At 38.6% G+C, this 16345-nt stretch overlaps 1 protein-coding gene across 1 annotated transcript in view; it reads right to left on the bottom strand.

Annotated features, from left to right (window-relative positions):
* Positions 1–6330: 6330 nt before the first annotated feature.
* Positions 6331–16345, bottom strand: part of TRAPPC3L (trafficking protein particle complex subunit 3L) — a 45389-nt gene continuing 35374 nt past the window's right edge. The window contains exons 4-5 of the mRNA XM_050786635.1: positions 10130–10315; positions 6331–6728 (exon numbers count right to left, since the gene is read on the bottom strand). Coding sequence (XP_050642592.1) covers positions 6609–6728; positions 10130–10315 — 306 coding nt within the window. The 3' untranslated portion in view covers positions 6331–6608. The remainder of the gene's footprint in view (positions 6729–10129; positions 10316–16345) is intronic.

Below are 16345 nucleotides of genomic sequence, written 5' to 3'. Positions count from 1 at the left end.
CAAGTTCTTAGAGACCTACAAAGAGACTTAGACTCCCACACAATAATAATGGGGGACTTTAATACCACTGTCAATATTAGACAGACCAATGATACAGAAAATTAACAAGGATATCCAGGACTTGATCTCAGCTCTGGACCAAGCAGACCTAATAGACATCTATGGAACTCTCCACCCCAAATCAACAGAATATACATTCTTCTCAGGACCACATCACACTTATTCCAAAATTGACCACATAATTGGAAGTAAAACACTCCTCAGCAAATGCAAAAGAACAGAAATCATAACAAACTGTCTCTCAGACCACAGTTCAATAAAATTAGAACTCAGGATTGAGAAACTCGCTCAGAACTGCACAGCTACATGGAAATTTAACAACCTGCTTCTGAATGACTACTGGGTAAATAACGAAATTAAGGCAGAAATAAATAATTTCTTTGAAATCAATGAGAACAAAGAGACAACATACCAGAATCTCTGGGATACAGCTAAAGCAGTGTTAAGAGGGAAATATATAGCACTAAATGCCCATATCAGAAAGCTAGAAAGATCTGAAATCAACACCCAAACATTACAATTAAAATAACTAGAGAAGGAGGAGGAAATAAATTCAAAAGATAGAAGACAAGAAATAACTAAGATCAGAGCAGAACTGAAGGAGATAGAGACATGAAAAACTCTTCAAAAAATCAGTGAATCCAGGAGCTGGTTTTTTGAAAAGATTAACAAAATAGATAGATCACTAGCTAAACTAATAAAGAAGAAAAGAGAGAAGAATCAAATAGACACGATAAAAAATGATAAAGGGGATATCACCACTGATCCCATAGAAATACAAACTATGATCAGCGAATACTACAAACACCTCTATCAGATCAGTAAGAGAAAAAATCAACAAGGATATCCAGGACTTGAACTCAGCTTTGGACCAAGCAGACCTAATAGACACTACAGAACTCTCCACCCCAAATCAACTGAAAAAAGATTTCAACAAATAAACTGGAAAATCTAGAAGAAATGGATAAATTCCTGGACATATACACCCTCCCAAGACTAAACAGGAAGAAGTCGAATTCCTGAAAAGACCAATAACAAGTTTTGAAATTGAGGCAGTAATTAATAGCCTACCAACGAAAAAAATCCAGGACCAGATGGATTCACAGCCAAACTCTACCTGAGGTGAAAAGAGGAGCTGGTACCATTCCTTCTGAAACTATTCCAAACAATAGAAAAGGAGAGAATCCTCCCTAACTTATTTTATGAGGCCAGCATCATTCTGATACCAAAACCTGGCAGAGACACAACAAAAAAAGAAAATATCCCTGATGGGCATCGATAGAAAAATCCTCAATAAAATACTGGCAAACAATCCAGCAACACATCAAAATGCTTATCCACCACGATCAAGTTGACTTCATCCCTGGGACACAAATAAAGATTTAATTGGGAAAGACAGAGCCTGAGTTCAAGGAAGAACAAGAATTACCCCCAGAAGGCCTATTTCTTAACTTTTTTTTTTTGTGAAAGAGCCCCAACTTTTGATTTGTTTTGTTTAGTTCTTCTTTTCTAATGAAAAGTAAAATTTTGCTAACGATTGTTATGGCTGTGCCTTGTTTTCAATGTTAGGGTGACACTTGCTAACTGAATAAGAATTGACCATTTCCTTCTGAGATCACACACTGGTACATTGTACCTGCTACATCCCTCCCTGTCTGTTGGTGGTTTGTCATAGACCCTACTGGTCGACCACTGGTTATGTCCAGCTAAAGTTCTGGAAGGTTTATTAGGATGAAGAAATGCAGACACTGGTCAGATTTTTCAAGGAATATGCAACTAAGTGGAGTAAACAAAATTTAGCTTTCTCTCTTAACAAGAAGGATACAGAGTCTTTTGTCATATGAAGTTTCCAGAGCTGGGAGGATGCATCCATCACAGACTCCTTCAGTGTTACTGAAGAGATATTAGCTTCCAAAGCTGGTGAAGTAAACTGAAGTATAACAACTACCCAGAGTCTACAGCCCAGTGGGAGACACTTAACAGTGACACTTAGCATTTACTGTGTTAGTTAACATTTAGCAGATCTTTGTTAAAGTAGTAGCAGATTTTTCTTAAAGTAGTCTCTGGATACAAAAGTTTTAATATCATCCTCTTACTTCAAGCATGTGATTTTCCAAATTTCTCCTTTTGTCTCTCATAAACAGGGAGAAGAGGAAACTGTCCACTTATTCACCATCATTCATTCCAACTGCTAAAGAGATCCAGGCTCCTAACAGCTAATAAATGAAACTGAGAGGTTTGAGAAGACAATAAATAAGTGTACAGGACGCTGAGGCAGGTATTTCTGATTCCTGGCAACTGCAATCAGTGAATAGACAACCAAAGCAGGCCTCCTCAGTTAATAGCTTGGGCAATATCTGGTGTAGTCATTTAAGAGCATTGCACTACGTCTCTGCCCCAAACATTTCCTCCTCTTTTGCTTTGCTGAGGTGACAAAACAACTCTGCTTTAATCAAGGTTTTGGGTTCAGATTAAAGGCTTTTATAGAATAAAAATATAAAATAATATAAAATAAAAACATTATATAACCCTGTAGTTATGCTGTGTAGTTATGCTGCATAAGTTCCTTAAGCTCTTTATCAGAGAAACCCAGCTTTACACAATGGTGATGAAAACATACTTGGAGCCCAGGGAAGGATGTGTAATCTCTCTTTATTGTTTCTATGGGTCACCGCTCAGTTGGTAGAGAGAGAGCATTTCATGGGTCTCTGATAGTCTTATTGACCTGATTTTCTTTTATTTTTTTCTTTTCTACCCATTTCCTCTCTTTCTCTCCATGGTACTGGATCCTCTCCATTCATTCTTTGTATCAAAGGTCAAGGAGACACAACAAATCTTTGACTGGGAATTCTAGACCAGTGCTGTCCATTAGAGTAGCCACTAGACACACATGGCTATTGAACATGTAAAATGTGACTAGTGTGACTGCATTTTAAATTCAGTTTAATTTTAATTAATTTAGATTCAAAAATTGAGGCTATTAAACACCATTAAACACAACTTTATTATTTTGGTAGAACTACATTTCACTCTAGCCTTTGAAAATTTACCATGAGTTGAGATGTGCTAAGAATGTCAAATACACACTGGAGTTCAAAGACTTAGTATGAAAAATAATATAAAATGTCTCGTTAATAATTTTTATATTGGCCAGGTGTGGTTACCTCATTCCTATAATCCCAACAGTTTGGGAGGTCAAGGTGGGAGGATCACTTGAGGCCAGGATTTAAGACCAGCCTGAGCAACAAAGCAAGATCTCCATCTCTACCAAAAATAGTAATAATGAAATTTATTATTATAGATAATAATATTTATTATTATATTACTATGTTGAAATAAAAATTTTTGGATAATTAAATGATATATTATTAAAACTATAAAAATAATGTCACCTATTTCCTTTTATTATTTAATATGGCTATAAGAAAATATAAAATTATATTGGTGGTTCTCATAATTCTAATATATTCAATGCCAAGAGGCTCCCCTCCTTCCACAGTGAGAAAAACAAGGGATGGGGAACAAGCCTCATCCTGAAGCCATCATCAGTTCCAATACCCAGCATCACTGAGAATACCAGATTAAGCTGCCTTCAGCAGGGTGGAGAACAAAGACTTTGGGCCAAGGGACTTTTGATGGTTGGGTTAGGAGAGAAAGAAGAGGAAGGTATAGACAGGCAGGAGAATACTCCAAGACCTGGAGTATTTTCAGGATAGTTAGTTGGGTGCTGATTTAAGAGAGAGGGCCTTAGGCATGAATATCTTGGGTTCCTGGGAGAAATGCATATATTATAAATGAGAAAGAGGCAACTGAGCAGAAGATGGAAAAAATCCTAAAAAGAAGCTTTAGGATAGATTGTAGGCAAGAATTCTTATGGAGGTATCAGTTTAAAATACATGACATTGTGATACCCCTTCTAATGTCAGATATCTTCTTCCAGATTCTATTCCTGGTTTTCTGTGGAGCAGGCTTGAAGGTTCTTCCATTGATGCCTCAACTGTGTGCCAATGACCCTATTTCCTTTATGCCTATTGTAATGTCCTTTTGAAGAGACAGTTGAGTAAGTGGAGAACAAACAATTTCCCTACAGTGCTCTAAAGTCCAAAAATGTAGAATTTCAGTGATCATTTATATCGTTTAAACCCACTGATACAGTTTTAGACCTTTATTGCATCCAATGTCCTGATTTTAAAGGGGTGGGGAAAGAGAGAGAGAGAGAGAGAAAGGAGAGAGAGAGAGAGAGAGATGGAGAGATTATGTGCCTTGCCCAGGATCAGTCACTACTCAGGATCAGCTGAAGCCCCTAGAAACAGAACTCGACAGGGACTCAGAATAGGCTCCTGAATCCTAGTTGACGTCTATTACTAACATATCACTTATACCAGTTTTATTTATTTTGATTATTTTTTAATTTTTATTTTTTGCGGGTACACAGTAGGTATATATATTTATGGGGTACATGAGATGTTTTCATACAGGCATACAATGTATAACAATCACATCGGGTAAATGGGGTATCTATTACCTCAAGCATTTATCTTTTCTCTCACAAACAATCCATTTATAATCTTAATTATTATTAAATGTACAAAAAGTTATTATCAACTGTACTCACCCTGTTGTGCTGTCAAATACTTGATCTTATTCATTCTTGTACTTTTTTTTTAAAGACAGGGTCTCACTCTATTGCCCAGACTGGAGGGTAGTGGCACAATCATGGCTCACTGCAGCCTCAACCTCCTGGCCTTAATCAATCCTCCCACCTCAGCCTCCCGAGTAGCTGGGACCACAGGTATGCACAAGTATGCCAAAAAAAAAAAAAAACCCAAATATATATATATGTGTGTGTGCGTGTGTGTGTGTGTGTGTATGACCTAAGCTGGTCTCAAACTCCTGAGCTCAAGCAATCCTCCCACTTTGGCATCCCAAAGTGCAGAGATTACAGGCTTGTGCCACCATGCCTGGCCCAGATCTTATTCATTCTATCTAACTAGATTTTTGTACCCATTAACCGTCTCCACTTCTCTTGAAACTACCCTTTCCAGCCTCTGATATCCATCATTTTACTCTATATCTTCATGAGTCCACTGTTTTAATTTTTAGCTCCTACAAATAAGTGAGAACATTCTAAGTCTGTCTTTCTGTCCTGACATATTTCATTGAACATAATGACCTCTAGTTCCACCCATGTTGTTGCAAATGACAGGATCTCATTCTTCTTTATGGCCGAATAGTACTCCATTGTGTATAGGCACCACATTTTCTTTATTCGTTCATCTACTGAAGGGACACTTAGATTTCTTCTAAATCTTGGCCATTGTGAATAGTGCTGCAATAAACATGGGAGTACAGATATCTCTTAGATATACTGATTTCCTTTATTTTGGGTATGTACCCAGCAGTGGGATTGCTGGATCATATGATCATTCTATTTTTTGTTTTTTGAGGAACCTCCAAACCGTTCTCCATAGTGGTTATACTAATTTACATTCCCACCGACAGTGTACCAGAGTTCCCTCTTCTCCACGTCTTTGCAAGCATTCACTGTTGCCTGTTGTGGATGAAAGTCACTTTTAACTAAGGTGAGATAATATCTCATTATAGTTTTGATTTGCATTTCTCTGATGACCAATGATGTGGAGCACCTTTTCATATATCTGTTTGCCATTTGTATGTCTTCTTTTGAGAAATGTCTATTCAGATCTTTTGTCCATTTTTAATTGGATTATTAATTTTTTCCTATGGAGTTGTTTGAACTTCTTATATATTCTGGTTATTAATAACACAAGGGTGTCAGATATGTAGTTTACAAATATTTTCTCCAATTCTGTAGGATAGTATCACACCAATCATAACTTGTACTTGTGAGTTATCTGCAGAGCCCAGTAGATTCTGGGCTGCCTTGTAGGCTGCCCTTGTGTGCCAATGGTCTGGTGAAGATTACTGTGTATTTAATTCAGCACATATGAATTTTAAATGTGTTCTGGTCACAGAGAAAACATTCTGTGGAAGACTTTTTAGGGGATTAAAATGATAGTAGAAATTCTAAATTAATAAGCTTTGGGGTAAGAAAGTATTTTCAAAGAATATTATTTATCCTTTAATTAAGAGGTTTCCTGGCCTGACCATCAAGCAATATTTTATGAGAAAAGGAAGGAATTTGGTTAATATCAGCTATATTAAAACTAAATAAAATAAATTAAAATTAAATGTTATTTATAATGTTTCAAAATTATCATTGAATAAATAGCTTGACTTGGTGATTACAAATCAAGGGTAGCATCAGGAGGCTAAAGCTATAAGCCAAGCTAATACATGAGAAAATCACATTATATGAAATTTTGTGGACATGAGATTGAAAATATGTGATCTATAAGCAAAAGGAAAAAAAAAAACTTTAAATTTTTGTGCCCTGCATTTCAAATTTCTGGGTGATTTATAAGCCTTTCAAAGTTTATGCTATTAAGCAATTCAAAATTTCTATGTCTATACATGTTTAGCTAATATTAACTCAACTAGCCACCCTGTGGCATTTTCCGTGCTATTCTTCATTTCTTCCGTCTATATTTTTTCTCGTCTCGCTTTTTTAGAAATGTTATTCCTATTTCTGTCACACTGTCACCTTTTAGTCTGTCTTGCAAGAATGTAACATCAGCAGCCAAATGAACCTAGGAAAGAAGAAAAATACAGGTCTGTGTCATTTAATTAAAAAACAAAAAACTAAATTTTTCTCAGTCTTTTGTCAGCTTTCTTTACGTTCCTTAAGAAATGATTTTTTAAAAAGCTTGTTCGTGGATAAAGGGCCCTTTACTGAGTGTCCTCCAGAGATGGTACAGCTGTGTGTCAGCTCTGTGGTGTGACTCTGCAAAGAGAAGGGTGGTCCAGGCCAACTAGGATGACTGGGACACCCAGACTCTGCCAAGCTTAGCTCACTGTGCAAGGCTGAATTATGGATCCATCTTTAGAAGAACACAAATTCCCTGCTCAAAGATAGCCTTGACCCAGTGTGCTTAGTCAGCAGAATTTCCAGGAATAAATGGATTCTTAAATGATTGCTCTCAAACAGATTTGCCATAAATCATTCTGTCATTAGCTAAATAACATAATCACTTATCCTAACAACATTTAGCGGTCACTTATGGTTTGAAGGCTTTGAGAATAATATCAATTAAATGAATTATAGATATAAAATTGAAGACTAAAATTACAGACATGAATATTTGATACTCAGGCCTTCTTTTTCTCTGTAAGGTATTTCCCATTTCCCAGGCACTGAAGTAAGCAGGGCTTACTTCTTTATTCATTAACATGTGTCCACATAAGAGCAGCATGATATTGCTGACCCACCCCCAATAGTGTATTTATTCAGAGTTATTTTGCTTTATTGGGAAAAATAAGATAAATAAGTAAAAGCACCAAGTAAAAGCAAATAATATGTGAAAAATGCTCACGTGTAGCAGGAAATTAATTGATATTTATTGAATCTTACCTGACTCACTCCCCTCTCTCACTAAGAATTCCTTAGCTAGTCAGCCTCAATTTGTTAAACCCTTAGTGTACCAAATTATCTGACTCATACTGGGCCCAGCCTTGCAATGCCTACCATTTAACAGAAGGACGCAGACTGCACTTGGAAATACAGAAGCAAAATTCATCCTCAACTTTTTCTTCCATAAGATTTTTTAAGTCTTTGTCAAAATTTAACAGAAAATAAATTAAATTAACAGGCAGACAATGTTGAAGCTATTTGGATATTTGGGGACACATGAGGTCTGATGCCAGCTGTCATTCAGCAAATATAATCAACTGTTATCTATGAAAGTAGAAGACATTCTTTTCCTATTTTTGACTTGGTTTTATGGTTTCTCCCTTTGCCCATAAACGCTCAGAATGCTTTCCCACCCCTTCCTTGATCTCATGGCCACCGACTATAGGACAAGTCTAAAAAGATGCTAGGGTGGAAGCATGGAGAATCTGTGTGAACAATACATTGTTTCTATTGTTTTATGCTTTTGGAGTACTTGTTATTCTGTTTTCCCCTAATTATCACAAATAATTTAAAATCACATGCATGCCTCATTATTAGGTAGCTCAACACATGGCAAGACTTTGGTTGCTATCTGGTCCCACCATTCTTAATAGCTAAGCTTCTGGAAAAATGAGACTTTGATGACTGTCATCTCTTCCTAAGCTGTTGTTGGCTCACCAATCTTTGACAGATTGTCTTCTTTCCCTCCACTTTCCCAAAGGAGCTTTTACCAAGGCTTTCCTGGGTCTTTTGGTTCCTAAATGTTGTGAATATTTTTCAGGTCTAGTTTAACTTAGACTCTCTGCTGTACTTGTTCTTATTAATCACTCTGTCTTCTTGAAATGCTCTCCTCCCTTGTTTCTATGACTCCTTCTTTTCCTCCCTCTGATTTCTCTTTCTTGGTATCCTTTTCAGCCTTTGTGCTATCTATTTAACCTACTTATTATATTTTATTGCTTCCTACGGTTCTGTTACTCCCTTTTCTTCTTGCTCTACAGACTCTGCCTAGACATTCTTTTCCAATTCTAATGCTTCTTCAATTCATGTCTCTCTGTGAACTCCTGACAGGGATAAACAACAGTTTGCTGGATAGCCTCAATTGCGTGTGTTAAACACCTCAACTCCAGCAGGCTCAAAATTAACTCCTCACTTTGTCTCTACCAAGCCCAGATGTACTCCTCTTGGTTTTGCTCCTCTTGGTTTAATAGCACAACCATCACTATAGGTTGCTCAGAAACTTACAAATCATTCTTGAATCTTTTTCTGAATTTCGTTCCTTTCAGTCAGTTCATAACCTAGCCTTATCTGTTCCATCTTTTTGATGTTGTTCAAATGGTCTTCCTCTCCCTATTCCTGCTGTCAAGGCTTTGTTCTGGTTTTACCTGAGGTTACCATCATAACTTCCAAAGTGCCCTCATCCTTTCCTTCAGCATTGTTCCCTCTGATATACTTTCATTTGGTTGATAAGCAAATGAAATTCCTAAAACACAAGTTTCAAAATATTATTCCACTGTTTTTAAACCTATATTGATTTCTGTTGCTTCCAATGTAAATTTCTGAATTTCCAAGCTTGTCATATGAACTCCTTTTCTTAAAATCAGTCTTCCGTAAAGAATTTAAGCCTTCTTTCTCATGACAATCTGTCTCTCAATTTATATGTCAGTCATACTGAACTAATTCAAGTTCCTTGTTCCTTGATTGAAACATTCTTTTTGTACCTTTGGACATGCTGATTCTTCTACCTATTGTATTATTTTCTCCTGCTCCTCTTACCCAAGGCTTTTATCTAACTCCTATTTTTCTTTCAAAAGCCAGTTTAGAGTTTCCTTAGGAAGTCTAGGAAGTTTTTCCTGCCACAGGTTCTCTCATAGCCTCAATTATACTTATTTGTGCATCTGACTTCTCCATTAGAAAGATTCTTTAAAGGCAGCAACTATGTCTTGTTCATCTGTGTATACTCAGTGCCTGACACTTAGCAGATACTAATAACTGTTTTAGTTAAACCAATTAATAATTCAGGTGTAAAATCCAGCCTCCAAAATGGCCAATGATCCCTACCTTCTGTTATTCACACCCTCAGGTAACCCACTCCTCCATGGCACCAGGGTTGGCCGCATAAGTGGCCATGTTGTGATTAGATCTACAAAGAGGTCCATGTGGCCAGGAACCTCATGAAGCCTCCTACCAACTGCCAGCAAGGCACTGGGGGTGTGTGAGTGAGCTTGGAAGTAGATTCTCCAGCCTCAGTCAAGTTGCCAGAGGTTGCAGCCCTGGCCAGCAGCTTGACTGCACGTGTACTAAGCCATGAAAGACTCTGAGTGACAACAACCTAGCTAAGCTGCTCCCAGATTTCTGATCCTCAGAAACTGTGTGAGAAAATAAATGTTTGTTTTTATAGCTGCTACATTTTGGGGGTACTTTGTAACACGTTATTAGATAACTAATGTACCCAGCAAAATGAATTATGCATATTGGTTATCTTATTTTAGTCTTAGAAGGACTAAGAGATTCTTCATTCATTCTTCACTTATTCAACTTTACCATTTCCAAGGCACCTCTGATAATCCCACACAGCAAGTTGCAGTAGCACAGAGAAGATCGTCCAGCAGGGAGCTCTTCCACAAACTCCACCAGAGGATTCTTGTCTAGAATCAGGGAAAATTCATTTCTGCTTGAATTGTTACAGGTCACACTTGGTGTAATTCCCAGATACATCTTGAAAGCAACCTGATAAGAAGAAAACAAAATTACTAAAACTTGGTCTAGAACAAATAACTATTAGCAGACTAAACAAATACCCTGTTCTAGGCATTGCAGCACAATGGTTAAGTACATGGAGTCTATAGTCAGGAAATATGGCTTCACCCTTAGCTTTGCAATTTATTGATCCTATGCTGTGAAATTTTTAAATATTTTTACTTGTGAATCACTTCCAAGATTCTTGAATAGGAACAGCTCCGGTCTACAGCTCCCAGTGAGATCAACAGAGAAGATAGGTGATTTCCAACTGAGATACCTGGTTCATCTCACTGGGACTGGTTGGACAGTGGGTGCAGCCCATGGAGAGCGAGCCAAATCAGGGCAGGGCATCGTCTCACGTGGGAAGCTCAAGGGATCAGGGGATTTCCCTTTCCTAGCCAAGGGAAGCCATGAGTGACTGTACTTGGAGGAACGGTACACTTTTGCCCAAATACTGCACTTTTCTCGTGGTCTTCACATCCGGCAGAACAGGAGATTCCTTCCCTCAGGAGATTCCCTCCCTCAGGAGATTCCCTCCAAAGCCTGTGCCTAGCTTGGCAGGTCCCACACCCACGGAGCCTTGCTCACTGCTAGCACAGCAGACTGAGATTGACCTGGGATGCTGAAACTTGGTGGGGAGAGGGGTGTCCACCATTGCTGAGGCTTGAGTAGGCAGTTCTATGCTCACAGTGTAAACAAAGAGGCAGGGAAGCTCTAACTGGGTGGAGCCCACCACAGGTCAGCAAGGCCTACTGCCTTCCTAGATTCCACCTCTGGGGGCAGGGCATATCTGAACAAAAGGCAGAAGACAACTTCTGCAGACTTAAACGTTCCTGCCTGACAGCTCTGAAGAGAGCAGTGGTTCTCCCAGCATGGTGTTAGAGCTCCAATAACAGAGAGACTGCCTCCTCAAGTGGGTCCCTGACCCCCATGTAGCCTGACTGGGAGACACCTCCCTGTAGGAGCTGACAGACACCTCATACAGGCAGGTGCCCCTCTGGGACGAAGCTTCCAGAACAAGGATCAGACAACAATATTTGCTGTTCTGCAGCCTCTGCTGGTGATACCCAGGCAAACAGAGTCTGGAGTGGACCTCCAGAAAACTCCAACAGACCTGCAGCGGAGGGGCTTGTCTGTTAGAAGGAAAACTAACAAACAGAAAGGAATAGCATCAACATCAACAAAAAGGACATCCACACCAAAACCCCATCCGTAGGTCACCAACATCAAAGACCAAAGATAGATAAAACCACAAACATGGGGAGAAACCAGAGCGGAAAAGCCGAAAATCCCAAAAACCAGAACACCTCTTCTCCTCCAAAGGACCACAACTCTTCACCAGCAAGGGAACAAAACTGGAGATGGAGAATGAGTTTGACAAGTTGACAGAAGTAGGCTTCAGAGGTCAGTAATAACAAACTTCTCTGAGCTAAAGGAGCATGTTCTAACCCATCGCAAGGAAGCTAAAAACCTTGAAAAGGATTTAGACAAATGGCTAACTAGAATAACCAGTGTAGAGAAGCACTTTAATGAACTGATGGAGCTGAAAACCATAGTACAAGAACTTCATGAAGCACACACAAGTTTCAGTAGCTGATTGGATCAAGCAGAAAAAATGATATCAGTGACTGAAAATCAAATTAATGAAATAAAGTGAGAAGGCAAGATTAGAGAAAAAAAAGAGTAAAAAGAAATGAACAAAGCCTCCAAGAAATATGGGACTATGTAAAAAGACCAAATCTACCATCAGTGTACCTGAAAGTGATGGCGAGAATGGAAGCAAGTTAGAAAACCCTCTTCCGGATATTATCCAGGAGAACTTCCCCAATCTAGCAAGGCAAGCCAACATCCAAATTCAAGAAATACAAAGAACACCACAAAGATACTCCTTGAGAAGAGCAACCCCAAGACACATAATTCTCAGATTCACCAAGGTTAAAATGAAGGAAAAAATGTTGAGGACAGCCAGAGAAAAATGTTGGGTTACCCACAAAAGGAAGCCCCTCAGACTAACAAAGGATCTCTCTGCAGAAACTCTACACGCCAGAAGAGAGTGGGAGCCAATATTTAACATTCTTAAAGAAAAGGATTTTCGACATAGAATTTCATATCCAGCCAAATGAAGCTTCATAAGTGGAGGAGAAATAAAATCCTTTTCAGACAAGCAAATGCTGAGAGATTTTGTCACTACCAGGCCTGCCTTACAAGAGCTCCTGAAGGAAGCACTAGACATGGAAAGGAACAACCAGTACTAGCCACTGCAAAAATATGCCAAATTGTAAAGACCACTGACACTATGAAGAAACTGCATCAACTACTGGGCAAAATAACCATCTAGCATCATAATGACAGGATCAAATTCACACATAACAATACTAACCTTAAATGTAAATGGGCTAAATGCCCCAATTAAAAGACACAGACTGGCAAATTGGGTAGAGAATCAAGACCCATCGGCTGGGTGTGATGGCTCACGCCTGTAGTCCCAGCACTTTGGGAGGCCGAGGCAGGTGAATCACGAGGTCAGGAGATCAAGACCATCCTGGCTAACATGGCAAAATCCCGTCTCTACTAAAAATACCAAAAAATTAGCTGGGCATGGTGGCAGGCACCTGTAGTCCCAGCTACTCGGGAGGCTGAGGCAGGAGAATGGCGTGAACCCAGGAGGCATAGCTTGCAGTGAGCCGAGATCACACCACTGCACTCCAGCCTGGCCAACAGAGCGAGAATTCGTCTCAAAAAAAAAAAAAAAAGAATCAAGACCCATCAGTGTGCTGTATTCAGGAGACCCATCTCATGTGCAAAGACACACAGAGGCTCAAAATAAAGGGATGGAGGAAGATTTACCAAGCAAATGGAAAGAAAAAAAAATAGCAGGGGTCACAATCCTGATTTCTGATAAAACAGACTTTAAACCAACAAAGATCAAAGGAGACAAAGAAGGCCATTACATAATGGTAAAGAGATCAATTCAACAAGAAGAGCTAATGATCCTAAATATATATGCACCCAATACAGGAGCATCCAGATTCATAAAGCAAGTCCTTAGAGACCTACAAAGAGACTTAGACTCCCACACAATAATAATGGAAGACTTTAACACCTCACTGTCAATCTTAGACACATCAATGAGACAGAAAATTAACAAGGATATCCAGGATTTGAACTCAGCTTTGGACCTAGCAGACATAATAGACATCTACAGAACTCTCTACCCCAAATCAATAGAATATACATCCTTCTCAGCACCACATTGCACTTATTCCAAAATTGACCACATAGTTGGAAGTAAAGCACTCCTCAGCAAATGTAAAAGAACAGAAATTATAACAAACTGTCTCTCAGACCACAGTGCAATCAAATTAGAACTCAGGAGCAAAAAACTCACTCAAAACTGCACAACTACGTGGAAACTGAGCAACGTGCTCCAATGACTACTGTGTAAACAATGAAATGAAGGCAGAAATAAAGATGTTCTTAGAAACCAATGAGAACAAGACACAATGTACCAGAACCTCTGGGACACATTTAAAGCAGTGTGTAGAGGGAAATTTATAGCACTAAATGCCCACAAGAGAAAGCAAGAAACATCTATAATCAGCACCCTAACATTACAATTTAAAGAACTAGAAAAGCAAGAGCAAACAAAGTCAAAAGCTAGCAGAAGACAAGAAATAACTAAGATCAGAGCAGAACTGAAGGAGATAGACACACAGACACAGACACACACACACACACACACACACACCCTTCAAAAAATCAATGAATCTAGGAACTGGTTTTTTGAAAAGATCAACAAAACAGATCTACCACTAGCAAGACTAATAAACAAGAAAAGAGAGAATCATCAAATAGACACAATAAAAAATGATAAAGGGGAATATCACCACCGATCCCACAGAAATACAAACTACCATCAGAGAATACTATAAACACCTCTACACAAATAAACTAGAAAATCTAGAAGAAATGGATAAATTCCTGGATGCATACACCCTCCCAAGACTAAACCAGTAAGCAATTGAATCTCTGAATAGACCAATAATAGGTTCTGAAATTGAGGCAATAATTAATAGCCTACCAACCAAAAAAAGTCCAGGACCAGATGGACTCACAGCCAAATTCTACACAGAGGTATGAAAAGAAGCTGGTACCATTCCTCTGAAACTATTCCAATCAGCTGAAAAAGAGGGAATCCTCCCTAACTCATTTTATGAGGCCAGTATCATCCTGATATCAAAGCCTGGCAGAGACACAACATAAAAGAGAATTTTAAGCCAATATCCCTGATGAACATCAATACAAAAATCCTCAATAAAATACTGGCAAACCAAATCCAGCAGCACAACAAAAAGCTTATCCACCACCACCAAGTCGGCTTCATCCCTGGAATGCAGGGCTGGTTCAACATATGTAATCCATCACATAAACAGAACCAAAGACAAAAACCACGTGATTATCTCAATAGATGCAGAAAACGCCTTCGAAAAAATTCAAAAGCCCTTCATGCTACAAACTCTCAATAAACTAGGTATTGATGGGATGTATTTCAAAATAATAAGAGCTATTTATGGTAAACCCACACCCAATATCATATTGAATGGGCAGAAATGAGAAGACTCCCTTTGAAAACCGGCACAAGATAAAGATGCCCTCTCTCACCACTCCTATTCAACAAAGTATTGGAAGTTCTGGCCAGGGCAATCAGGCAGGAGAAAGAAATAAAGAGTATTCAATTAGGAAAAGAGGAAGTCAAATTGTCCCTATTTGCAGATGACATGATTGTATATTTAGAAAACCCCATCATCTCAGCCCAAAATCTCCTTAAGCTGATAAGCAACTTCAGCAAAGTCTCAGGATACAAAATCAATGTGCAAAAATCACAAGCATTCTTATACACCAGTAACAGACAGAGAGCCAAATCATGAGTGAACTCTCATTCACAATTCCTACAAAGAGAATAAAATACCTAGGAATATAACTTACAAGGGATGTGACGGACCTCTTCAAGGAGAACTGCAAACCACTGCTCAAGTAAATAAGAGAGGACACAAACAAATGGAAAAACATTCCATGCTCATGAATAGAAAGAATCAATATAATGAAAATGGCCAAACTGCCCAAGGTAATTTATAGATTCAATGCTATCCCCATCAAGCTACCACCTTCTTTCTTCAAAGAATTGGAAAAAACCACTTTAAATTTCATATGGAACCCAAGAAGAGCCCACATAGCCAAGACAATCCTAAGCAAAAAGAACAAAGCTGGAGGCATCACGCTACTTGACTTCAAACTATACTATGAGGTTACAGTAACCAAAAGAGCATGGTACTGGTACCAAAACAGATATATAGACAAACGGAACAGAACAGAGGTCTCAGAATAACACCACACATGTACAATCATCTGATCTTTGACAAACCTGACAAAAACAAGCAGGGTGAAAGGATTCCCTATTTAATAAATGGTGTTGGGAAAACTGGCTAACCATATGTAGAAAGCTGAAACTGGATCCCTTCCTTATACCTTATACAAAAACTAACTCAAGATGGATTAACGACTTAAATGTAAAACCTAAAACCATGAAAATCCTAGAAGAAAACCTAGGCAATATCATTCACGACATAGGCATGGGTAAAGACTTCATGACTATAACACCAAAAGCAATGGCAACAAAAGCCAAAATAAACAAGTGGGATCTAATTAAACTAAAGAGTTTCTGCACAGCAAAAGAAACTATCATCAGAGTGAGCAGGCAACCTACAGAATGGGAGAAAATTTTTTCAATCTACTCAACTGACAAAGAGCTAATATCCAGAATCTACGAAGAACTTAAACAAATTTACAAAGAAAAAAAAACCCATCAAAAAGTGGGCAAAGCATATGAACAGACACTTCTCAAAAGAAGATATTTATGCAGCCAACAGACATATGAAAAAATGCCCATCATCACTGTTCTTCAGAGAACTGCAAATCAAAACCACAATGAAATACCCTCTCATGCCAGTTAGAATGGCA

Source organism: Macaca thibetana, chromosome 4 (assembly GCF_024542745.1).
Source record: "Macaca thibetana thibetana isolate TM-01 chromosome 4, ASM2454274v1, whole genome shotgun sequence".
NCBI classification, from domain to species: Eukaryota; Metazoa; Chordata; class Mammalia; order Primates; family Cercopithecidae; genus Macaca; species Macaca thibetana.
This window is presented reverse-complemented; position numbering and strand designations above follow the sequence as displayed.